General features: G+C 38.0%; 1 protein-coding gene across 1 annotated transcript; it reads right to left on the reverse strand.

Moving 5' to 3' along the window:
- Positions 1 to 776: 776 nt before the first annotated feature.
- Positions 777 to 24985, reverse strand: synr (BH3-only protein sayonara). Its single transcript, XM_090158370.1, has 11 exons — positions 24863 to 24985; positions 16137 to 16266; positions 10285 to 10383; positions 8401 to 8576; positions 8215 to 8338; positions 7999 to 8125; positions 5669 to 5867; positions 3817 to 3961; positions 2821 to 3165; positions 2655 to 2760; positions 777 to 1805 (listed from the first exon to the last, which is right to left on the reverse strand). The coding sequence occupies exons 2-11, from the start codon at positions 16185 to 16187 to the stop codon at positions 1621 to 1623; spliced, it is 1557 nt and encodes a 518-aa protein (XP_090014496.1). The 5' UTR covers positions 16188 to 16266; positions 24863 to 24985; the 3' UTR covers positions 777 to 1620.
- Between the last annotated feature and the right edge of the window lie 2819 nt (positions 24986 to 27804).

The raw sequence follows: 27804 nt of genomic DNA on the forward strand, positions 1-27804 counted from the left end.
ATACGCGATGTGGCGATGAGACAAATTACTTAAGATCTCCTGATTTCGTTTCCATGGTAACCTTTACAATAGCGCGAAGATTATAATTATTTTCCGTTTTTGGGTCCACTTTTGTATGTTCCGTGTGAAACAAGGTCTCATTGCAATATTTTCTATGGAAATGTTATACAGAGGCACACTTATGAGTAATTATGTTACATAGGTTATTTTTATGTTTCATTAGCAAGACAGGGATATGGAATACTTATCTCGTAAGATATATATTGTATACTTCTGCTCATACCATAAGTAACATAATAACAATAAGTATGACAATTAACGAGATTTACAACCAAATTGATTTTCACAATTATTACATAATCAAGATGTTTTCGCAGCACAGAGCCCTCTAGTGTCTAAAATATGCGAGACTTCCGCTAAGCCGAAATATCTGGTTTCCGATAGATAGGCGGAATATTAGGCTAAAATGATCAAAATTCCAAATGTTTTTCTCGACGCCACGAACTCGTGTTTTTTATCACGCGTAATTCGCACGCGGGCTTCTAAACAAAGCCGAACCCCCTCGCGACTCCAGAACGTGCTCTCCGATATTATGCCTAAATTTTTATCAAAAAATAGTCATTCAAAACGGTAAGTCGCGAGTCCAAGTCACAGCTTGAAGAGAGTATCAGTGCCGAAAAAAGGTTCGGTTAGAAAATTAACGATAAAGCAATAGAAAGTGTCATACTTATTGTTTTTATGTTACTTATGCTCATACTGACTAAATACAAACTCAATTAAAAGTTAAATAATTTTTATTAAGAAAAAAACTAGAATTATGCGTGTTTTTTGTTTTTGTACATTCGATTTTTTTTGCCTGTTGAAATAATCCCTTTCATCAGGCCCTATTTTGATACCTTTAATTATACAGTATTTGAAATGTATAAATAATCATATCGTTGTTTGAGGAGTGCCGATAAACAAGTGATGATTTCATAATAGCTAATATGTTATTTCCCCAATAACTGGTATACTCTTTCTTTGAACTTCCACAATATATCACGAGACCCTCGCTACGCAACCTTTCACTCTTCGACTAAAAATAATCTTTTTCCGCTTTACAATCTTTCTCAAAATATCTTATCACATTCGCGTATAATTCATTTTATATTATAATATAATAATATTATTATATATAATATTTGAAACTCCCTTTAAAAGAAATGTATTTCAAATAATTCAACCAAAAAAATGTAATTATAATTTCCATGAGTTATGTAAAGTTTTTTTTTATTCAGTTATTGCGTAATGGAAATTTGTTCGATTTAGGCCACTATGTATTTTGAATAAATGTGAAATCATCGTTCGAACTTCTCTCTTGTCTTTTAATTTTTTTAGTGCGGGTTGGATTGGTTTAGGCCTATTTAAAACGTTCGTAGAATTCACCACTTTTTGCCTTTTGAAAAAAGTTAAGTATTTCTTCTCGGACGCTGGTCGATATTTGGTCGACGGACGTCACTAATTGTTCCTTTTGTTATTGCTATTGTTTATTATGCGCGTGATGAAATCCCTTCCCCCTTTTCATTCTTTTCTCCGTTCAAAAACATCGATTTTTTATACCCCCCCGGACGCGTTTCTGGATCAGTGTAAGGCCGGCGTCATAGCTTGAACTTCCCTCTCGTGGGCGTCGCGCGTGAGCCGCCTGTTACGCCTGGCTTGCAACTTATCCTTCAGGCCTTGCGCCATTCTCGCCTGATTCATGGCTTGAGCTTTGGTGAATTCTTGCATTTTGCTCTGGTGCTCGCGTCGGACCTCTTCGATTTTACCTGAAATTGAGGACACAGGCCTCGTTAGTCGCGTCGAATGTAGGTTCGTTGTCTGCCTGTAGTCTGCTCTGTTCCAGACGTTCAATTTCCGCGGCCAAAAGCTCGTCAAGGTGACATTGAATTTACCATCAACGTTAAATTTCCATAGCTAATATATCATTTTATATTGTCAGATTGTATACGCTAAGATCGCAATTTGGCTGCGGTAATTATAACTTCTACATGAGCTTTGGCAGTTGACGTGTTTGGTAAACAAATAAACTACGTGGTTGGACATTATCTTAATTGAAATCATGAGTTAAAAGTCTTTCAAAGACTTATGCAAGAAAACGAGAACACCAACAACGTTTGGGGAAACTAAAATATGAAATTAAACTGATACGCGGTACTTCGGCTGATAGGCCTTCAAGGCAAAGGTACAAGTTAAGACTAACTAACGGAATGTATTAAAAAATAAAAACACGCGACAAGAAAAACGTGAACACAAAAATAAACCTACTAAAAAGGACTGTCAAAAAGGAGATTGTTCACAATAAGTTTGTTGTAAAAAAGGGGGGAACGGGGAAAAACAGAAGGGGGAAGGCAAATGCTTGCAAACAAAACTCCAAACCAGCGACCAAAAAAGACTTGGGCGGTGGTTGTTGAGCGAAAAACGCATTTCAGGAGTTATGATGTTTTGTTTTGACGTTGGCCTAACTGGCAGGTGAATCGGCCACCGCCCAGATGAGAGGAAAATTAAATGGGGTCAGCCAATATCGCGTTCATGTATTCAAAAAATGGGGGAGTTGGCGTGGGAATTTGCGAAGGTTACTAAAGTAGGTTAGCGCGACTGTAAAAGAGTGACCTTACCGAAAATGATTTCCGTGCTTGGCATTGGAGCTAAATCGGACATGGGTAGCGGCGTTGGAAGAGGTACCGGGCCCATTCGAGATTCCGGGGTTAGAAGGAACCCAGCCTATGGGACAATAATGTGTTAATTTAACTGTCCTCACGCGTTGCAGAGTAGGAAACTCACCTTGCCCCTGAGGCGGTCGGCCTCAAAGACTTGGGCGACTTGTTCGTCGGCGAAGACGTCATCCAATTCGCTGTCGATTCTGCTATCCGTTCGGATGTCCACGTCCTTACCCGTGACCTCTTTAACCTTCAGCTTGATCAGGCGGATTCGCTCCAGGCGCAATTCGGTGGATTTGCTCTTGACCTGATCGGTCAGGTCGGCCAAATCGCGGGCTATCGTCGTGTTGACCACTTGCTCGAACCATTGTTTGAGGGCGCCCGCTCTCCGATACGTCGTGTGGTAACAACCCAGCGCGTGGTCGTAACGGTCCTGAGATTGCAAGTCGGTGAAGATGTAGGTGATGGCCTGCGGTCGAGGAATAATACCAAAAAAGATACGCTTAATGAAGGACAACTCCAATTGGATAAATCGTAACTGCCACGAATACGACCAATGTAACAAGGTGCTCGGCGTGCGTCCTAAACATTTCCAGTTGTCTAAGGCATTTGATGGGATTGAACGGGAGGGAGAGTTGGATCATTAACAGGCATTATACGCTTCAGTGCTAAACGTTTTTAGTCGCGAAACCCCTTTTCTATCTGAACGAAAATAAAAAAATTGTAATAAAGGACTCGCGAAGAACGGAATAAACCTTTAGACTAAACTATAAATACTGAAGCATCAAAATATAATAAAAATGTAATGACATTTGGGAACCACTAATATAATTTTACCCCCAAACGTGGTTACATTTTACAATATTTTTCTACGGTTTTTTACAGAGATATTAGATAGTGGAGTGCGTAATTTAGCGTCTCTTGTAGAAGGCGAGATAGCGTTTGATCCATAAATTATCAACATCAGCGGGACCGATTAGTCTTTCTACTCCTGGACTCTCTAATCTCTCCGATTAGATATAGTGGACCATGGGAAGGGGGGGAGGCGGGTTTTGGTTAGGTTAGGACTCACGCTGGCCAGGCTGTTGCGGTCTTCGATGGTTTGGTCGTAAATGGCTACCTTATCAAGGGTCTCCATTTCCTCCGGGGTGCAGTACGGGAAGGCAACGTTGGGAAGGTATCGGTGAGCTCCTTGCAGATTCTGGCTGGCAGCCACCAGGTTGTTGCGTGTTTCGGCGGCGTAGTGAAATTTCTTCTCAACGTCACTGCGGAGCACGTGGAAAAATAATTCGTCATTTCACAAATGTATAATTTGTCTTACGCGCAGTGGCGTCACCAGAATTTCCAAACTGGTGGCGCTTAAACCGTAAGCACTGGTCAGGGCCATCCCATTGAGTGATATGGGGGAGGGGTGGCTCCCAAAAAGGTTTGTAAAGTTTAAACATTGAAGCCGGCTAGGAAAAATTAAATTTTTTATGCCCATTTTTAAATTCGAAGGAACATTTCGCCAAGTAAATTGTAAAAATTCTGAATTTTAGGAGGCGCTTTTCGGAAATTTTAGGTGGCGCTTCAGAAATGTTACAGGTGGCTCAAGCGCCGCCTAAAACACCCTAGCGACGCCACTGCTTACACGAGAAGTATTTGGCTTATGTTATTCGCTTGAAACATCATTATAATAATAATCAGCTAGGCTAATAAGCTTCGTGCGTAGTTTAAATTTTGCTTAACGACCGAGTTTTAAATTTTCCGACGTCGCCGCCAATAAATTTTGATCCCGCCGCCTAATTTATTTTGAGATTCTCTACTTAACTTTATTTTTTTTCCATCAAAAACATTTCGGAATTTTTTTTTACAAAATGTTTCAAAAGGGTAAAGAATCTTTTGACCCCTCACGCCGACGTAGCCAAAAAAAATCAACCCCACCGAAGATTTTTGAAAAATCAGGGCGTTGCGCCGCCGACGGGGGATTTTCGGAGCTTTGCTCTAGGTCAACAGCTCTCAACACTAAATATTACCGTTAACCTCAACATGTGACTTCGCAGGCTGATTTATCAAAATGATTTTAGTGCAGGCCGAAATACATAATATACTATTCCAGATGGAAAAAATGATTTATTAATTCGTATGCCGTATAACTTTTACATTTTACATAATTATTAAAAGTAATACCATAAGTCTATAATATTGTTTTATTAGTTTGTCACTTTGGTGAATATTTTACTGAGAGCTAGTAACGGAGTGACGTCATCAGAAGAAAAAAATCTCCCCCTAGCGAGACGCTGTCTAAGGCTACGTGTGACGAGTTAGCAAGCGGACGCCAAACGGCGGCGAAGCCCGTAATGCAGTCTGTCTTGTGAATAGCTCTCAGTAAAACTTTTGCATGTGAAGAATATAGGAAGTGTCACACTTATGCTAGAACTTTAAAACATTTGACCCGTCATCCGCTAAATTACTATCTAATATTGCTATTATCGAAATAGAATAATTTTGACAGGCTAAAGCTATTTTCTAAATTTCATTCAAGAAATATTATAGCAGACGACAATAATAAATTTATTTATAAATAAATAATCTCAATGGAGGAACCCAAATCGTTGGCCCTCGTGTGAGCAATTGTCGCACTATTTCTAGCCACAAAAAATTCAATATAAACGCATTATCTGGTGGAAACATGTGAACAGCGTAGGCTAACCAATTAATTGGTACATACGATATGAAAAAATAATTTGGTACCAATAGCTGCCAGTAAAACTTTTGCATGTGAAAAATAGGAAGTGTCACACTTATGTAGCAATATTATACACTTATGGTAATACCCAATGGAATCTACGTTGAGCCTGCCAATTTACATGTTTATTTTATAGCTTTGATGTATATCTATAATCTATCTCGGATTATAATATTCTGGTAATATGCACCATTATTATCACCCCAAAAAAGCGGAAAATGTCAACTTAAGAATGGGACTCAACTGGTCGGGTATCGTGGCTATTCGCTTCCATTTTTGTACAGCGAGGCCGAGTTGCGAGAAAGCTTGCTTGACCATCATTTGCGCCTGTTTCCATTTGAAGTAGGCCTGGTCCACGTGCTGTTTCCGCTCCTGCAACAAGTCCAACTCCCTTTCCATCTCATTCTCCAACTCGCTGCCGTATTCGCCACCGAATACCATGTCTAAAGAGATCAATTTCATTTAGTTAGTTCATTCTATTTACGTTCTTAGATTTCATTACATCAAATTAAATTACATTAAATCAATAACTAAAGGGGCTCGATGTTCCTGGTTTTAGCCGAATCGCCCAAGGGTTAGGGAAATCAGTTAATCTAATTTAAAACGTTGCGATAAAACCTATTTGTAGCTAAAACACAACCGAAAGAGTCATCTTTATAACATCATATAAGCTAAAGTAAATTTATTATCCCCTGATCAACGAAAAATATAAACTTGCCGTAATTTTAGACTTAAAGAGGTCAGGATAAATCTCTAAAAATAATCAGGGTAAGGTCCAATTTTAGACTTAAAGAGGTAAGGATAAATCTCTAAAAATAATCAGGATAAGGTTTATATTTAAAACTTAAAGAGGTCAGGATAAGTCTCTAAATATAATCAGGGTAAGGTCCAATTTTAGACTTAAAGAGGTCAGGATAAATCGAGGGGATAAATCTCTAAAAATAATCAGGGTAAGGTCCAATTTTAGACTTAAAGAGGTCAGGATAAATCGAGGGGATAAATCTCTAAAAATAATCAGGGTAAGGTCCAATTTTAGACTTAAAGAGGTCAGGATAAATCGAGGGGATAAATCTCTAAAAATAATCAGGGTAAGGTCCAATTTTAGACTTAAAGAGGTCAGGATAAATCGAGGGGATAAATCTCTAAAAATAATCAGGGTAAGGTCCAATTTTAGACTTAAAGAGGTCAGGATAAATCGAGGGGATAAATCTCTAAAAATAATCAGGGTAAGGTCCAATTTTAGACTTAAAGAGGTCAGGATAAATCGAGGGGATAAATCTCTAAAAATAATCAGGGTAAGGTCCAATTTTAGACTTAAAGAGGTCAGGATAAATCGAGGGGATAAATCTCTAAAAATAATCAGGGTAAGGTCCAATTTTAGACTTAAAGAGGTCAGGATAAATCGAGGGGATAAATCTCTAAAAATAATCAGGGTAAGGTCCAATTTTAGACTTAAAGAAGTCAGGATAAATCGAGGGGATAAATCTCTAAAAATAATCAGGGTAAGGTCCAATTTTAGACTTAAAGAGGTCAGGATAAATCTCTAAAAATAATCAGGGTAAGGTTCAATTTTAGACTAAAAGAGGTCAGGATAAATCTCTAAAAATAATCAGGGTAAGGTCAAGGATTTTGAATTTGAAAATAGGGTGGTAACCGTGTCAAGTAAAAAAGGCCTTTAAGAATTCCGTTCAACTATAGCAACGCGAACTTCGCAAAGTGATCAGAAATCGTCTAGAAGAACAACAATTTTGTGGGAAATTAATGAAAATTTACTCCAATTTCCTGATTCCCTGCATTAGCTCCAAATCATAGCTAATACCAAAAACGTATAAATGTTTTTCTTTAGAAAAGTTAACAACAAAAAATACGCGTGTTGACCTTGATCCCCGAAAGAATTGGCATTATAAGAAATCCTTTCATTTCCATTGTTTACCGAAATGTCAGAATATTATAATATATATCTTTCCGCTTTATTTTTAAAACGATCTTTCGATTGAAACAATAATAAACCATTATATTTTATTTTTGATATAATTGTATCTATTTTATAGATAGATAGTTCCTTATTTCTTTCTTTCTTCTAAAATAAATCTTATCGTGTGATTCACTTTTTCTTCGCAGGCTTTTTTGAACTTGATAAAACATAGACCTATAATGTACCGTTAGCCCATTTATTTTCAAGGCTCCTAAGCATATTTACCGTCGCACGAACGATAGTACTAGTTGACTCTGAAATCGATCAATACCTTGGGCGACTGTATTTCTTTGGCTAGTATTTTCACGTTTTTAGATAGAAATTGAAGAGATTATAGTAAATGGGATTGTTGTAACAGCGTTTCTGATACCGATTTCTTGGATTTTTAGGACTATAAATACTTTTACCCCTTACTTAAACGCAATAATGTAATGTTAACGGCACGATTCCGATCGTTAAGAGAAAATTGTAGTGTCTTTGGAATTGCAAATAGTACGTATAGCGTAGGAAACGACGTTTTGGATGATTGAACGGAGCTCGTTATTTAAAGTAAGACGAAACTTAAGGCGATTTTCCTTCGATTGCAAATGGTAACTTACCGAGCAGCTCGTCCCTTTGCTGGTAGATGTGTTGCAACTTCTCCCCCTCCAGCCCCAAATAGACGACTTCCTTCCGGAGCCGGTCCCGCTGTGTCATAGTACTTTCCATTTCCCGTTGGATTATTTCCTGAAATGGGTGGTACCGTAAACTTGGCAAACACGACTTCGTACTCGTAGATGAATGTTTACATTTTAACGCGTTTGGTGAAAACTTACTTGTCTGTTTAGAGCGTCAATAATCTCTTCTTCCTGTTTGCGTAATTTCCCTTCGACTTGAATGTTGTCCATTATGAATTGTTTCAAAGATTGCGGGGGTTCCGAACTGGGTTGCAAGTTTTGTCTACACGTGTATTGCGTGGTATTACTTAACTTTTACGGGGTTTACTATTGGTGGAAACTTACATATACTCTCCCAGCTCCTGTTGAGCTTCTTCCAATTGTTCGATGGCCATTTCCAACTGTTCCAGTTGTTCGGTTTTTACCTGGTACGTTTCCAAGACGTGTCTCTTTTCGAAGAATTGAACTTCGCGTTCCAAGTCCAGAAACCGGTCCAGAGTGTCCGTTGTGACAGTTTTATTCTGTTATTGGGGGAATATTATTCAGTTGCGTAATTGAGGATATGGTTTTACTAGTTGGTCTTTTTTGCGGTTTGTCCCGACGCGATAAGTTTTGGTGTAATTAGAGAGGTTAAGCAGAGCGTTCTAGAAGTTCGAACGACAACCTCGATAGTCACGTGATCATTCTTCACGGTTTTCTTTTCGCGTTTATAGAGTGGTATCACCTCGTAGCTTTGGCCATGGCCGCCATTTTAGGCGCGTTTTTTTCTCTATAGGAAAAAGCATGGGTGACGTTGCGTGATGTAGCACTGACACTACTCTATACACTCTTTTTCGCGATATTTTCCTGGGCGCGTCCATGTTTGGTTTTCCCCTTTTCAGCCCCATCCTCCATTACGGATACCCAAAGAGCATGAAATAAGCACAGGACACTGGACATTGTCCGATAAATTTGGCATATGTCCGATAACTTTTTCAAAATCTTAGGGGGGTCATTGGACATTTGCCCGATAACTTTTTCAATAAACTGGGAATATTTTTTTTTCTACAAAAAATATTAAAGTTATTGGACAATGTCCGATAAAAAAAATTAAATGAGGGGGGGTCACTGGACAAATGTCCGATAACTTTTAATTTCTTATTTCCTGCCCTGCGAGTTTCTTCGAAATGCTTCCTTAAATATACTCATCAAAAACTTAATTCAACATTCCAAACTTCTTTGGACCAGGGCTTATGGCTTAAGCGCCGCCAGTTTTGAAATCCTGGTGACGCCGCTGAGGCTGAGGGCAGAGGCAATGGCCGACGAGCGGGAGGCAAGTAAGAGGGGTAAAATAAAGGCGCGAAAAAGAGTGTATACTTCGGATTCGGAACCTTTTATAACTTGAAGACGACGCCATATTTCTGTCGAGCTAATGTGAGACGTAATATAATATCTATAGCGTTTTAATAAAAACACTGAATATTAGAACTTTCCTGCTCATCAGATCGAGATATATAATTATGGGTGGTTGTTCCTTTTTCTAGCAACGTGCGTTTTAGCTATCGTAATACTGATTTAAATCGAAATGCTTATAAACCTTTTATATTATGGGTGAAATCGAACTACGAAGACACATTTAAAGTAAAGCAGAGTACAAGAAAACCAATATTTGTTATTAGATAATGCTCGCAGCCATACATAAGTCGCGTTTTAGTGTTGGACACTTTATTTTCGTCGTGTACCCGGGCTTAGCAAATATTTCTTAAATTGTATTAAAATTCATTTGTAACTTTTGTTTTCTTTGGCAGTCAAAGTGAAAGCACGTTTAACAGATTTTAAAGAAATTAATTTAGTGAACTTCTAGATACTCCCAACGTTGTCATTCAGACTTCTAGTGCGTCCTGCTCAACCTCTCTATTATGTAAAATATGTTTTGAAAAAATCAAATAAAACCTTCCAAAAACGAAATAAAATATTTCCTTTTTGTAGAAAATACATGACTCATTTTTTTTTTATTTAGTGAAATACTAATTCTAGAGCAGCGGTTCCCAAAAGGTGTTCCGCGGAACCCTGGGGTTCCGTAAAAGGGTCACAGCTAGGGGTTCCGAGAATTCGCAGCGTGGGCATCTTTGTTTGTGTCAAGAGTTTAAGATGAGTAAATAAAATGAGTTGGGGTTCCGCCAGAATTAGGTGGATAATTTAGGGTTCCATAGCAAACAAAAATTGGGAACCGCTGTTCTAGAGACTGACCTGGAAGGAGCCTTTGGTGGTTTTCTCGATGCTTTCGTCGGCATCCAGATCGTAGTTGTTGTTGTTGAGCGTGAAGTGTCTACGATCCAGTGGCACGTGCTAAAGTCAAGGGAATCGAGTTTCATTTTAATTAACTTATTTTTCGTGGTGGTTAGCGCTTAGGGCTGTGCGAGTAGTGGTTTTAGGCAATCAAGTCGGGTATCGAGTACGAAATTTTTTTCATCGAGTATTCGAGTCGAGTAGTATTGAAGTCGAATCGAGTAATCGAGTACTTGATTAAGGTGAAATTTTCTCTTATTCGAATCAAGTAATTCAGGAAAAAAAAACACTGAGTCGTGTTATCGATTACTTGATTTGGAGCTGGTTTTATTCAAGTAATGAGGAAATTAAATTTAAAATGAGTATTAACTAACTTTCAATGCTGAAAAATATTTCTTTAATTTAAATGAACCACAGTTTCCACAACTTTAGTAACCTTAAAATGACTAGTGGGATATAAAAGACTAGTATACTAGGCTACTAGCCTAATTATAGTAATTAATAGTATACAATTTAATTTTTTTTTAATTATTAATTTATCAACTGTCCGTATATTGCTTAGGAAGTTAAGACTCCTGAGTCCTAACGCCGGCCGACATCTGAACTCGTGAAGAGACATCTAAGTGACACTCCAAACCAAAACCAAAACTTAATAATATTGTTTGGAGAAAAACCATGCAGGCGCACTTCGTATTAAGAACCGTGATCCATCCCCAAAGTTATTCAAAGCATTTGTTGTTTGTACGTCTTGTAGGTACCGTTTATTATTGCCACCCCAAAAAGTCGCAAAAAGCCCTCTTTGAACTTCGAGCAGCTTATTCGAGTAATCGAGTACCCGACTATGCAATTTATTGGTACTCGATAATCGACGAGAATTTTCCAAAATTACTTATTTGGAGTACTCGACCTCCAAAAATGCCGATTAATCGATGATGTTCGAGTACTCGCACAGCCCTATTAGCGGTCTTTCTTTATGCTATTTATAATGGGTGATAATTTGGTCTATTTTGACCTATTAACACCTGTAAAAGTGTTCCTTTTGAAATGAATGAATGAATGAATGAAAATTTATTTTCCTTTCTGTACATACAGAACTAGAGATCGGCGTTTGAATAAGAAATTATCCAATTATTTATTTATATTCATAACCGCAAATTATCCAAAAAATATACGAAAAAACCGATTATTTTTGCATGTTAAATCGTTGTTTATTCGTATAAAATGTTCATAAAAACAGTTAACCAAACTTTTTATGGTTAATCGAAATTTTGTCGGTTAATTTATTCGTTCCGCCGACCTCTATACAGAACCCTTTCGTATCAGTTAGGAATCCTTTACAGTAGGACTCTCAGCAATACACCTGTGTTCAGGGAGAAGTTAACACCGTTGTTCAGGGATAAATTAATTTACCGCGTTTGGCCAATGGAAAAATAAATTAATTTTATTTAAATTAAACCACTTTTTAAAGTTCAACACACCTGTGAGAAAAAATTATTATGCAAAATCAATTCCCCATAGCGCTTAAAGGTCTAGGATTTCTTCTGCTTGTTTTCCTTTAAGTTTTCTTCCCGCCGCGCAAATATCCTGGTGGTAGACCAACCGCAGAACATATTGGCCTACCACCAAGATATATGCGCGGCGGGAAGAAAACTTAAAGGAAAACAGGCAGAACAAATCCTAGGCTTTTAAGAACCTTGAAATTGCTGTAGTCCAGCCGTTAAATACTGGTAATTACAATAGTATTAATTTATTATATTAAGTGTTTGAAGGTCATGGCTGCGCGATTTTCCTGCTTCCCATACACGGTTTGTCTACGCTCTATCGCGCTTCCAATAGTAAAAGCTAAACGAAAAATATCATTAGCCTCGTTTCATAAATTGTTGATTCAGTCAGCGGTATGTAGCAACGCATTTCGGGGAAACTTTCATTTAGTCCCGTGCGTTCATAAATGGCCCTTCGAAGATCCTTATACGTAAGACTTATTTAATTGGTCCCAAAACTTAAATAATAAGGCGTTTTTGAAACTAGTAGTACCCTAAAAGTTCTAAATTTTGTACCAAAAGTAGGACACGCGTGTTTTCTTAGCCGTTCTGGCTTTTCCTTTAGCTTATCTGCCTTTTTCTGAACTTATCTGCCTTTTTCTTAGACGCTCTCTCTTTTGTCGCTTGAACCTTTTCCTTTAGCTGCTCTCCCTTTTCGCTTTAGTTTTCTACCTTTTCCCTTTGTCGTTCTACCATTTCCTTTGGTTGTTCAACGTTTTACTTTGGTTGTTCTACGTTTCCCCTTGGTTGTTCCCTTTTTTCGTTCTACCTTTTCCCTTGGTTGTTCTACTTTTCCCTTTGGTTGTTCTACTTTTCCCTTTGGTCGTTCTACTTTTCCCTTTTGTCGTTCTACTTTTCCCTTTGGTCGTTCTACTTTTCCCTTTTGTCGTTCTACTTTTCCCTTTTGTCGTTCTACTTTTCCCCTTGGTTGTTCTACCTTTCCCTTTGGTTGTTCTACGTTTTACCTTGGTTGTTCTAGTTTTCCCCTTGGTTGTTCTACCTTTCCCTTTGGTTGTTCTACGTTTTACCTTGGTTGTTCTACTTTTCCCTTTGGTCGTTCTACCTTTTCCATTGGTCGTTCTACCTTTTCCCTTGGTCGTTCTACCTTTTCCCTTTGTCGTTCTACCTTACCCATGTGTTGGTCGGTAATTTCTAGCTCCTGTTTCGGAAGTAGTGTTTTCTGCAAATTAGAAACTTGGCAGGAAGGAAATTTCATTTAGAAATCTCTTCATAAACCTTTTCGGAAACTATGTTCAGATCGTTGAACCGAAAAGAGTCATTCCTGGAGGACCACAGGCAAAATGACAGTTTCGTTGTACAAGTATTTCTTTCGCCGGTCGTCAGAACTGACTGCCGCGTGTAAATGTCAAAATGTCGTGTTCACGGCCTTCCCCCATCCTTTCTGTTCGATATTCTCTCGGGGACGTTTTCGTTATGTCGTGACGCCAATACTTTCGTAATCTCATTAAAATGGGAGTCAATCATTGGGAAATGGGCGTTTGTTGGAAAATAAGCGTTTGCCATTTCTAACGCTCATCGATTCGCGTGTCTTAATTACATCTTCGTAATTACTTTTTTATCCCTTCCATTTCTGTTCTGGCTAAGGTCCAGCTGAATGGAAGCACTACATGTATGGAATTTGGTGGGACTAGTTTAATTTGGTTTAGCACTTGTGGATTAGCTTTCGGGCCACGCACTTGAGTAAACATGGTAGAGCAGATTTCTGAGTGCCAAAGATTTCCTTCAATTCCCAGAAATTTTCTGATTTCAAAAACCATCTTGAATTTTTAAGATTTCCCGATTTTATGGTCAATTAATTATTTCCAGGATTTTTTTTATTATCAAAAATTTCCCAGATTTATTTTGATTCTCAGTAATTTTATGATTTAGAAATCATCTTGGAATTTAGGATATCCAGATTTATTTGGTCAAAGTAATAATTTCCCGGATCTTTTAAAGATCACTAAAGATTTTCGGATTTTTTTTGTCAAAGCAATGATTTCCGGTATTCTTTTCTGATTAGCAAAGATTTCCCAGATGTCTTAAGTAATTTTATGATTTCGAAAATAATCTTGGATTTTTAAGATTACCATTCCAAATGATGTTATGATTTCTAAAATAATCTTTGATTTTTAATATATGCATTAAAATTCGTTATTTTTATAAATTCTTTTTGATTAATTTGGATTTTCTAAGATTATTTTCGATTACTTTTTTTTTAACGGAATAAAATCCAGCAGTTTGTTCGCGCATTGGCTAAGCAGACGCTTTAAGTTTGTGAGGGGGAAATCTAACAGGGGGTACGTTCAGTAACTGTCAACGGGAAAAATCCCGATGGATTTGATATTTTCCAGAGATGAGCTTTTTCGTCATAATGACTTCGTAAGTTGCTGAACGCTTTTATTCAGTCATCGGTGTTTTTTAAAATGCCGTAGCTTTTATAGTAGTTGTACGTCAGTAATGACGTCAGTCATCGGAAAAACCGACTCTTCCAGCCGATGACTTCGGTGAGTAACCGATGACTATCGTGACGTCAAACCGGAAACGCGACAAAGCGTACAGTAGGAAAACGGTGTCAGCGATTGCTAACCGGTGTCATCGGTGAGAGTTGTTGAACGTTACCAGTATATGAGCTTCTTGTGTTTACCGCTTTATGCAAACTGAAAAGGGTAATTGCCTTGACCAAAGATAATTTAAACTCGTACCATAGATTCGAATACTGAGAGCTTTCCCATTGACGGTTTTGTTACGAAGCGTTTACCCTTTTCCGGCACGTGACCTCAGAAAAATCGGGCTCTATCGGTTGCGGTAAGGCGCAAACCATGGAGCGAATTTTTCTGAGTTCCAGCGGAAAGTGGCTAAACGCTATCGGCAACGCGCGAGAGGGTGATTTCGAATCTAGGGTACGAGTTTAAATTATCTTTGCCTTGACATACCAACTTTTATTTAATCTAAATTAGATTTCTATCGAAGCATATAGGTCATTCTTCCAGCCAAAATTATTCATTCTATATTTTATGGCATATAATATAGTACATCGAAAAACTTAATAAATTAGTAAGAAGCTGAAGGCTTCACCTGGTTCCCAGAAACCACTCACTTTTATTGACCAGCAATCTTTCACCCTCTCAGTTATTTAAAAGTGGGCGACTTTTGCGCGGTATCGCCGGCCAAAGGGTCATTATTTGTTAATCTATATTGCTCTTTTTATTGGTTGCATATCTGAGGGGGGGGGAGGTCCATATTTAATATTTGTCTTGTCGCCACACGCGACTTGATAAAGGTAGAATAATATAAATGTTTTTAGCGGAAAAAAAGCTAAAATCCGATCGCGATAATAGTGTTCGTAAAATGACCAAAGTTCTTTTTATTGTTCTGCTCCTTAATCGAGATATTGTTTTTATGGCAGTTGATCGAATATTTTAACATTTTAAACGAAAAATAGTTCGAAACGGTAGTTTTTGGTTCAATTTCGATATTTTGATAAATATTAGGTTTGGCTTATGCAACATAATCACCAGGGTTGGCCAAAATGAAAAATTCAAAATACTTGATGCATTACGAAAATTGGTTTTTCTAAATGGAAAATGGTTTTTGCAGCTCAAAATAAAAATACAAAATGCAAAATGTTTTTACAAAAACACTCTATTTACTTTTCATTATTAATAATCAATTATTATTAGTAATTAGTAATTAATAATAATTGTGTAGAGATTTCAAAAGCATCCTCGCAGCCAGCCTGGGAAATAAAGCGGTGGCACTGTACCGTGAGTATTACCATCTCTGATTACTTGGGAGTAAATAGTAGACGAACTTTCTCTACTAGAGCTGCTATGATGGTACCAGAGTAAAAACCATTTTGAAAATGTTTTTCCACATATCAAACCCACAAAATGCAAATATTTTAAAAATTATTAAAAACTCTGATATTTCTTGTGCCATTTAAAAGGTTACCATGGAAACCAAATCTAGTGATCGCGAGGCATGAATGAATTCTGCTAGATTTTCAAATCCGGTTCACTAGCTTCCTGTTCCCACTGAGGGGCAAATCACTCTTTACAGGCTGTCCTAATAATCACGATTAAAAATTTAATCATGATTTAATCAATTTTAATCATTGTACAGCTAAAGCTACAGATTTAATTTTAATTTAATTTACGTCATATTTGGTGAACAAGGTAAATATACCCTTGTGAGTGATTGCTACGTGTGGTAGCGTTTTAGGATTGAAAAATGGAGCAAACTTTTATGAAAGATTTGAAAGTAACTCGCCATTCTGTGATGTTGGTCGTAGTTAGGTTTGGTGTTTCCACATCCCATCATCGATACAGATTCCGTGCGTTGGTCCAGGTTTTCCAATCTTAGTCGAGGCTTTGTTGCCCCATGAAAGCGAATCAATTACCTGCAGAAAGATACAGAAAAACAGAACAACTTAAAATCAGTAATCCGAGGTGTAAAAATCCAGGTGGCAAATAGTATGGAAAATAGTAAAAATGTCCGGCCTGGGTTACGTGGTAAATAGTTAACAATATATTATTTACGGAAAAAATCGTAAAAGTTACATATACTAATAATAATAATAATCAGCTAAGCTAATACCCAAGGAAACACAGTGACTTAATTGTGAAGCCAATTCACTGATATTAAAAACTGTTTTTGAACTTTTTTGTTGTATTTTTGAAAATTGAAGTATTACCTATTGCGTTACTGCTCTAAAATAAATAGTTTAACATTTCAATCAAACTAAATAGTTTAGCTTTTTACTATTGGATACTATTATCCACTTTTTACCATATTTTTCACTTCATTCCATTTTTGACATATTTGCCACTACATTCCATTTTTGACATGCTTTCCACTAAATTCCATTTTTGACATACTTTCCACTACATTCCCTTTTTGCCATATTTTCCACTACATTCCATTTTTGCCATATTTTCCACTACATTCCATTTTTGACATATTTTCCACTACATTCCATTTTTGATATATTTGCCACTAAATTCCATTTTCGACATACTTTCCACTACATTCCATTTTGGACATACTTTCGACTACATTCCATTTTTGACATTTTTGCCACTACATTCCATTTTTGATATATTTGCAACTAAATTCCATTTTCGACATACTTTCCACTACATTCCATTTTTGAAATACTTTCCACTACATTCCATTTTTGCCATATTTTCCACTACATTCCATTTTTGACCTACTTTCCACTAAATTCCATTTTCGACATACTTTCCACTACATTCCATTTTGGACATACTTTCGACTACATTCCATTTTTGACATTTTTGATATATTTGCAACTAAATTCCATTTTCGACATACTTTCCACTACATTCTATTTTTGAAATACTTTCCACTACATTCCATTTTTGAAATACTTTCCACTACATTCCATTTTTGCCATATTTTCCACTACATTCCATTTCTGACATACTTTCCACTACATTCCATTTTTGACATATTTGCCACTACATTCCCTTTTTAACATATTTTCCACTACATTCCATTTTTGATATATTTGCCACTAAATTCCATTTTGGACATACTTTCCACTACATTCCATTTCTGACATACTTTCCACTACATTCCATTTTTGACATATTTGCCACTACATTCCCTTTTTAACATATTTTCCACTACATTCCATTTTTGATATATTTGCCACTACATTCCATTTTTGACATTTTTGCCACTACATTCCATTTTTGATATATTTGAAACTAAATTCCATTTTCGACATACTTTCCACTACATTCCATTTTGGACATACTTTCGACTATATTCCATTTTTGACATTTTTGCCACTACATTCCATTTTTGATATATTTGAAACGAAATTCCATTTTCGACATACTTTCCACTACATTCCATTTTGGACATACTTTCGACTACATTCCATTTTTGACATTTTTGCCACTACATTCCATTTTTGATATATTTGTAACTACATTCCCTTTTTGACATATTTTCCACTACATTCCATTTTTGACATATTTTCCAATCCAATCCATTTTAGACATATTTTCGACTAGATTCCACTTTTTGACATATGAAAATTAGCCTTTTGGTAAAATGCGCCCTATACTCATACTTTTTTAAATCTAATCTGGGAAACCATTGTCTTTAATATGACAATCGATATAACAGAACGCCACCTGTTGGTCATTGCCCAATGGTCAAGGATATCAAGGGAACCTTTTATTGATCAAACGCGGTCCATTAGCGCTCTCGCAAGTGTAAAGCAAGCTCGTTTATCGAATGCAAACTTCCATCAGCAAGAGTGGCACGTGAAACAAATTGAAACTTTGTAGCGGTATTTCTGCATTCGTATTGATTTCTCATGTTAAACTGACTAAACACTCTATATTTTGTAGTCTACAGCTATGTCGAATATAAACGTTTAAGTAATTATCGCTCCACGGATAAGGTTTAATTTAAAGTAAAATATCTCTTGTACTCTTAAAATATATTCCTATTTTATGGGCGAGGCATAAATTAGAATTCCTAGTTCTATTTCTGTTGTTCTCCGACTACACGTGAGCTCCGAATTCGTTGAAGCTGCAATTATGTTCTCCGAGTTCATTTTTAGAATTAATTTTTGTCAGTGTACACCCGCCAAAAATCTATTGGAATTTGATGATTTAATTGCATTTCTGTAACATTCTTTATAGAGATCTAACTTAGAAACCGAACAAAATAGCTAGGCTACAGTGATTTTTTGGTTTTTCAATATTTATAACACTTCAGTCACATTTTATGAATAATCTTACAATACTTTTTAAAACTCAGATTTTGGTTTAATTTAAGTCTACAAACGTCTATAATTTAATAAATTCCACTCTTTTGATATGACGCTAGTTTGTCTTTGAGGGATGGTAAACAACTTGTGACTTTGTTAACGGGCTTGAAGATAAGTACGAATCCAAAATTCGAAAAATTATTACCAATTTTTTGTACTAGTGTTTACAATGAGCGCAATAAGAGAGGCGCGCCGTTTTCGTTTAACAATGATCATGGAATTAGTTGAGCGCTGTTCTAGTGTTTACAATGAGCGCAATAAGAGAGGGGCACCGTTTTCGTTTCACAATTAACAGGGAATTAGTTAAGTGCTGTTCTAGTGTTTACAATGAGCGCAATAAGAGAGGGGCGCCGTTTTCGTTTCACAATGATAATGGAATTTGTTGAGCGCTATTCTAGTGTTTACAATGAGCGCAATAAGAGAGGGGTGCCGTTTTCGTTTCACAATGATAATGGAATTTGTTGAGCGCTATTCTAGTGTTTACATTGAGTGCAATAATAGAGGGGCACCGTTTTCGTTTCACAATTGTCAGGGAATTAGTTGAACGCTGTACTAGTGTTTACAATGAGCGCAATAAGAGAGAGGGGCGCCGTTTTCGTTTCACAATTATCGGGGCATTAGTTGAGCGCTATTCTAGTGTTTACAATGAGCGCAATAAGAGAGGGGCACCGTTTTCGTTTCACAATTAACAGGGAATTAGTTAAGTGCTGTTCTAGTGTTTACAATGAGCGCAATAAGAGAGGGGCGCCGTTTTCGTTTCACAATGATAATGGAATTTGTTGAGCGCTATTCTAGTGTTTACAATGAGCGCAATAAGAGAGGGGCGCCGTTTTCGTTTCACAATGATAATGGAATTTGTTGAGCGCTATTCTAGTGTTTACATTGAGCGCAATAATAGAGGGGCACCGTTTTCGTTTCACAATTGCCAGGGAATTAGTTGAGCGCTGTACTAGTGTTTACAATGAGCGCAATAAGAGAGAGGGGCGCCGTTTTCGTTTCACAATTATCGGGGAATTAGTTGAGCGCTATTCTAGTGTTTACAATGAGCGCAATAAGAGAGGGGCGCCGTTTTCGTTTCACAATGATAATGGAATTTGTTGAGCGCTATTCTAGTGTTTACATTGAGCGCAATAAGAGAGGGGTGCCGTTTTCGTTTCACAATGATAATGGAATTTGTTGAACGCTATTCTAGTGTTTACATTGAGCGCAATAATAGAGGGGCACCGTTTTCGTTTCACAATTGTCAGGGAATTAGTTGAGCGCTGTACTAGTGTTTACAATGAGCGCAATAAGAGAGGGGCGCCGTTTTCGTTTCGCAATGATCGTGGAAATAGTTGAGGACTGTACTAGTGTTTACAATGAGCGCAATAAGAGAGGGGCGCCGTTTTCGTTTCGCAATGATCGTGGAAATAGTTGAGGACTGTACTAGTGTTTACAATGAGCGCAATAAGAGAGGGGCGCCGTTTTCGTTTCACAATGATAATGGAATTAGTTGAGCGCTATTCTAGTGTTTACATTGAGTGCAATAAGAGAGAGGGGCGCCGTTTTCGTTTCACAATTGTCAGGGAATTAGTTGAGCGCTATTCTAGTGTTTACAATGAGCGCAATAAGAGAGGGGCGCCGTTTTCGTTTCGCAATGATCGTGGAAATAGTTGAGGACTGTACTAGTGTTTACAATGAGCGCAATAAGAGAGGGGCGCCGTTTTCGTTTCGCAATGATCGTGGAAATAGTTGAGCGCTATTCTAGTGTTTACATTGAGCGCAATAAGAGAGGGGTGCCGTTTTCGTTTCACAATGATAATGGAATTAGTTGAGCGCTATTCTAGTGTTTACATTGAGTGCAATAAGAGAGTGGCGCCGTTTTCGTTTCACAATTGTCAGGGAATTAGTTGAGCGCTGTACTAGTGTTTACAATGAGCGCAATAAGAGAGAGGGGCGCCGTTTTCGTTTCACAATTATCGGGGAATTAGTTGAGCGCTATTCTAGTGTTTACAATGAGCGCAATAAGAGAGGGGCGCCGTTTTCGTTTCACAATGATAATGGAATTTGTTGAGCGCTATTCTAGTGTTTACATTGAGCGCAATAAGAGAGGGGTGCCGTTTTCGTTTCACAATGATAATGGAATTTGTTGAACGCTATTCTAGTGTTTACATTGAGCGCAATAATAGAGGGGCACCGTTTTCGTTTCACAATTGTCAGGGAATTAGTTGAGCGCTGTACTAGTGTTTACAATGAGCGCAATAAGAGAGGGGCGCCGTTTTCGTTTCGCAATGATCGTGGAAATAGTTGAGGACTGTACTAGTGTTTACAATGAGCGCAATAAGAGAGGGGCGCCGTTTTCGTTTCGCAATGATCGTGGAAATAGTTGAGGACTGTACTAGTGTTTACAATGAGCGCAATAAGAGAGGGGCGCCGTTTTCGTTTCACAATGATAATGGAATTAGTTGAGCGCTATTCTAGTGTTTACATTGAGTGCAATAAGAGAGAGGGGCGCCGTTTTCGTTTCACAATTGTCAGGGAATTAGTTGAGCGCTATTCTAGTGTTTACAATGAGCGCAATAAGAGAGGGGCGCCGTTTTCGTTTCGCAATGATCGTGGAAATAGTTGAGGACTGTACTAGTGTTTACAATGAGCGCAATAAGAGAGGGGCGCCGTTTTCGTTTCGCAATGATCGTGGAAATAGTTGAGCGCTATTCTAGTGTTTACATTGAGCGCAATAAGAGAGGGGTGCCGTTTTCGTTTCACAATGATAATGGAATTAGTTGAGCGCTATTCTAGTGTTTACATTGAGTGCAATAAGAGAGTGGCGCCGTTTTCGTTTCACAATTGTCAGGGAATTAGTTGAGCGCTATTCTAGTGTTTACAATGAGCGCAATAAGAGAGGGGCACCGTTTTCGTTTCACAATTAACAGGGAATTAGTTAAGTGCTGTTCTAGTGTTTACAATGAGCGCAATAAGAGAGGGGCGCCGTTTTCGTTTCACAATGATAATGGAATTTGTTGAGCGCTATTCTAGTGTTTACAATGAGCGCAATAAGAGAGGGGCGCCGTTTTCGTTTCACAATGATAATGGAATTTGTTGAGCGCTATTCTAGTGTTTACATTGAGCGCAATAATAGAGGGGCACCGTTTTCGTTTCACAATTGCCAGGGAATTAGTTGAGCGCTGTACTAGTGTTTACAATGAGCGCAATAAGAGAGAGGGGCGCCGTTTTCGTTTCACAATTATCGGGGAATTAGTTGAGCGCTATTCTAGTGTTTACAATGAGCGCAATAAGAGAGGGGCGCCGTTTTCGTTTCACAATGATAATGGAATTTGTTGAGCGCTATTCTAGTGTTTACATTGAGCGCAATAATAGAGGGGCACCATTTTCGTTTCACAATTGTCAGGGAATTAGTTGAGCGCTGTACTAGTGTTTACAATGAGCGCAATAAGAGAGAGGGGCGCCGTTTTCATTTCACAATTATCGGGGAATTAGTTGAGCGCTATTCTAGTGTTTACAATGAGCGCAATAAGAGAGGGGCGCCGTTTTCGTTTCACAATGATAATGGAATTTGTTGAGCGCTATTCTAGTGTTTACATTGAGCGCAATAAGAGAGGGGTGCCGTTTTCGTTTCACAATGATAATGGAATTTGTTGAACGCTATTCTAGTGTTTACATTGAGCGCAATAATAGAGGGGCACCGTTTTCGTTTCACAATTGTCAGGGAATTAGTTGAGCGCTGTACTAGTGTTTACAATGAGCGCAATAAGAGAGGGGCGCCGTTTTCGTTTCGCAATGATCGTGGAAATAGTTGAGGACTGTACTAGTGTTTACAATGAGCGCAATAAGAGAGGGGCGCCGTTTTCGTTTCGCAATGATCGTGGAAATAGTTGAGGACTGTACTAGTGTTTACAATGAGCGCAATAAGAGAGGGGCGCCGTTTTCGTTTCGCAATGATCGTGGAAATAGTTGAGGACTGTACTAGTGTTTACATTGAGTGCAATAAGAGAGTGGCGCCGTTTTCGTTTCGCAATGATCGTGGAATGTGTAGAGCCCCGCCTTTTTGTCCATAGAAACTTAAAAGCGAAGTGCACAATTTTTTAGTATCTAAGAGCTTCGCTGTTTCATAATGAGTGCTAAAATTATTATAGGATTTGAAAGTAAATCGTTTAAGAAATTATAAAATACGAAATCTAAAAATATAGAATCGTTCTGCCCCTTGGAATTGGTGCTCCAGGCAACCGCTTGTTTTGCCTGACGGCCCTGCAGGAATGTTCGATGGAATTATCTACAACCAGCTTGTGGCACTGGGTGAAAACTCGGAACCACCCCTTTTGCATTGAGTTTGCAAGTTCTCTCCCCATTGGTTTGAGATGTTTTCCTCCGAGCTCATCGGTCTCCCCTTTCCATAAAAATTTGTTGAGGTTAACGGTAATAGTGAATGTAGGGAGATGTTGAATCGTGTGGCACGAAGGCCTTGCTACCACCCTCCTACGCATTGTAACCCAACCACCTGAATTAATGGTTTTAAACGTCGCTTGATTACTTAGGCCTAAGTTGGTGAATTATTATTTTAATTATATTTCGAGAAAAGTGTTCCGTGGAATTCCCGGTTAACACATATTTCTAAAAGGTTGTTTCGTAGAATTCCGAACAACCGGTTAACACGTATTTCTAGAAGAGTGTTCCATGGAAACCCCTATACATATGGTTAACACATGTTTATAAAGGGTTGTAATATGGAATTCCACACAACCAGTTTATATATTTCTAAAGAGGTGTTTCATGGATTAATATTTGGAGGGTTTCATGGATTAATATTTGGAGGGTTTCATGGATTAATATTTGGAGGGTTTCATGGATTAATATTTGGAGGGTTCCATGGAATTCCCTACAACCGGTTAACTCATATCTCTAGAAGAGTATACAATGGATTTCCCTATGTACAACCAGTTAACACATATTTCTACAAGAGTGTTCCATTAGCACATTTCTCAGTAGTATTCAATGGAATTTCCTACAACCAGCTAACACATATTTCATCATGAGTGTTAAACCAACCAACGTCATATAACCGTATAATTACGTATCTAAACGTTTACTTAATTTACACAAATATTTACTTTATTCCTAGTTGTGAAATAAACGTTTTCTTTAATTTCCATTAGTATTTTCAATATAGCCCAATTCGTAGTCGTAAACGCCATTTGCTCGGCCCATTCTCCAAACGTTGTTATTGTATTTAATGATTTGAATAAAAGGTACCGATATCTGGATTTTCTATTAGCAGAGGCGCCTCGCGACCCTTTTATTATAGTCCTTTGGCGTGTTGCTGGACGTTGGTCGAGGGAGAAGAGGGGAACGGCATTGGAAAAGTTGGACCGTTAACGTCCTGAGCCGCTGGATTTCTAATCGATCATGCCAAGTCACGTTGTTTGCTGTCGATACAAGTTCCCAGCCTGAACTCGCGTATTCTCGTACCAAACCAGTTTTAACAACTGGTTTACTTTGGTTCAATATCAATAATAAATTACGTAGTCCGGTTTCGAATTATAATCCTCCTAGCGAAACTAAACATTGACCGCGGACAAAAACGCTTGATCAGCCTTGCGATTACAAAATTCCACGCTTGCCAACTTTGGAACATAGATCCCCCAATCGTTACTATATTTTACACCAAACTGTTGCGTCATTTGTTAATTAAACGCTTAGTTAATTAATTACCCAAAGTTCGGTGGCAAAAAGAAGAAAATTAAGCATGCTTTTCATTCCCCCCAACCCCTCACTCGGCCTTGGCAGAGGCGGGCAGAGTCAACCGTAAATTTCGCACTTTACTGACTTTACACACATTTTGCCACCGAACTTTGGAGCCCTCTTAAAGGAAGTATGAATTTCGATGTTGATGGTGGATAAATTAATCTCACATTTCAACGACAAGTTTTAACAGGAGCTAGAAGTGATTGGCGCTAGTTAAACCAAGAATGTAGTAGACGTATAAAAATATTGTAAGAATCCGTTATTATTTTTTTAATTTAAACGCTATAGTTCCTCCCTCAATATTAGGTTAACGATCCGGATTTCCCGTGGAGCCTTAAAAACGCCATTACCGGATATGCTCGATTATACCCCCCACGGATCGTATCCGTAAAGCCCCACGAATCCTGACAACCTCTATAGAGTTATAAACGTTGATTTTTCTTACCTGCCCAACTGTTAGGGAAGCCGAGATCTCAGTTTCCTCGTCAGTAACCATAGCGGTACACTAAGTACCTTATCCATATGCGAGAAACCACGCGGTCTTTCAACTATTTTGCCTTTTTATTTTAACAATTTAATAGCAAAATCTTGAAATTTGCAGATTTCCAAAGAAACCTTCAAATGGTACTAGGAGAGAAGCAACGGTTAACCCGTGGCTGCGGCTTCCTTGCAAAACAACTTGAATACTTTGGTCGGCGAAAAACGCGTTGTTTATCGGTTTTTCGCGAATCGATGTAACCATGGTAATATAGTGCCGTTGGGAAACAACGAGAAGTGGTAGAACTCCGGTTTAGATTAAGCTACCCCCCCCCCCTCTTGTCGTACTAACCCCCCTCCCCTTATAGGATTTTAATAGTAACGTCACGCATGCCGACGTACAATCACGATACTTTGGGGGAAAGTTGGAAAACAATTTAGATAGTGGCGTTTCTTCGTTTTTAATGTTCATAACTTTGAGTAGTTTTAAAGAAGTCCGATTAAGGAGCTTATGTTGTTAGTCTTTAGTGAAGGGATTTTGAAGTGCATGAAAAAAAATCAAATTGATTATTTTATAAAGATCTTGTACTAAAACTAACAATTAACAAAAATGTATTTATTTAATATTTGTTGAGTCAATTTTTAGCGTTGCTCCCAATCCCTTTAATCACGCCGGGTTTTCATGGACGCTTGTAGCTTGAAAAAATTTGGCTTGAGCTAGAAATAGTTAAAAGTTCGTGCTCACGCTGCAATCGCTTCTGAAACTATCCCTTGGGCGTAAAAATATCTAGTTGGATTTCATTGGCGCTAGAAGCGTGTTCCAATCTATTTTCACAAGCCCACACTCCAAACGCAAAATACAAGCGTTCTTGAAAACAGAAGCGATTGCAGCGTGAGCACGAACTTTAAACTATTTCTAGCTCAAGCCAAATTTTTTCTAGCTAGAAGCGTCCATGAAAACCCGGCTTAAGCTCCTTCCCCCTAAACAAAATCACATAAGCACGGTATCTAATTGGTTCCCTACGATTGAAGCACACGCTGGTGACGTTTTTGCTTTCCCCCACCGAACGTGAAGGGGAAAATTCGACCATTATGCTCACAAGCATAAAAATAAGTACAAACAACAATGGTGAAAAGTCGCCAAAACCCACTATAAAAAGGACTTTCATAAAAGGAGGTTAATGAAGAATTAAGATGAAACAGTGGGAACTGAAAAGGGAAGGTAAACTTCAAATGCTTGCAAACAAACCAATAGACGCCAAAAGAAATTATTCGCTCCAAAATAAAAACCGTCAAAAGGAAGGGTTTTTAAATTAAAAACGCGTGAATCTCGATGATATCGGCCATTTTTTCGTCGCACGTGTAATTATTTATTCTGATAATAAAATAGAATCACGTGGGCTTAGCAATATTTATCTGCATTTGTCTTAGCCAATAAGATTATCCCTTCCGAGCAAGCACGCGCCAATTTACACAATGAACCGATGAAGATTTTCAAATCAATTTCTTTTAAGATCTATTATCCGACGACCAAAAAAACCCATTGCAGTTCGAAAGAGGCGTACCAACCTAACAAGCTAAATAACCTTTTTGAAAAAGCTAAAACCAGAAGAAAATAGGGGGAAGTACGCTTCTAGTCAGCTTTGGAAAGGCGTCACTTTTCACGAATTTTCGCGCCAAAACGGTTTGGCGGGAAATCGCGGATGAATACATCGTTTAAAAAGTCATTTTTCTTAAATTGAACAATTGTAACATATTGCCCTTCTCATTCTCTGCTATTTGAGCTAAGGCGTATTTGCTTTCGTCGATTATAGCCGTGTTGAATCAAAACAAAAGTAGGACTACTTTTTCAGTTTGGTTTATTATGCGTAAAAAGGCGTTTTCGTGGGTCACACGACGACTTCTACGGCTCAAAGCTACAGATACGTACTTCCCCTATTTTCTTCTGCTAAAACCTAATAAACACCAGCTTGTTGTTTTAACATACAGGAAACTCTACACCGGTTTTAATGATAAATGAACAAATTCGACCAATTGATGTTGTGAAGTGATCGGTGATGTGGTCCGTTGCTGGAGTTTTTCCGATGTCATTAAGATGGTTCCTGAATCTATCTCAGAGCCACCTATCATTCTCTCCAATGTAGAGACTTGTTATAGGAATTTATGGTCTTATAATCATCTTGATCCGGCCAGAAGCTAGAAATGAGTCTAGAATTCAAGTTTTTATCGCGACTAGGTCTAAGAGGCTCATTAAAAATATTGATCCAATTCATTTGAGGATATGTCAAACTACATTAAACCTCGCAGTACTCAGTAGCAGACTGCTTTTGGTGTATGGCAAGGGCCATGTTGCGAAAAACAGTAAAAATCCTGTTGAGAATTTGAGAACTGGCTGCAAATCTTAGTAGAAAGACTTCTCACCGGCAAAGGCTAACGTCAATCGTTTTGTTGAAGCCGTCATCTGAAGAGGAAATTGATAGTGTGCTGAGAATACGAACGGCTTGCCATACAACGTCATTGAAATCTAAAAAGGAAGCTGAATTCCAGAGCAGGATGCGTAAGGAAGGTGTCTAAAGCGATTACATGATGCAAGCTTGCAAGCTGAGTTACCTCATAGAGCAAACCTCTAGAGAACTCCCAACCGACAAAGAAATTATCAAAAATACTATCCATCTTATTTCCCATAGCAACACCGCTAACCTTTTTACTGGGATTTCAAAACCAAAAAAGCACAACAAACCTCTGAATTTCTCTATCCGGGAAACTCGAAAAGTACTTTGTGGGATAAGTACAGTAAGAGGCCATAGATCAAGTATTATTTGTCTTATGAATCTTAGCCTATGTTATTAATGATATAAAAGCAACATCCACCAAAAATATTATGCGAAAATTAATAGTTAAATTAAATTT

This window comes from Leiobunum rupestre, chromosome 9, assembly GCF_980474605.1.
Source record: "Leiobunum rupestre chromosome 9, qqLeiRupe1.1.hap1, whole genome shotgun sequence".
Classification (NCBI taxonomy): Eukaryota; Metazoa; Arthropoda; class Arachnida; order Opiliones; family Sclerosomatidae; genus Leiobunum; species Leiobunum rupestre.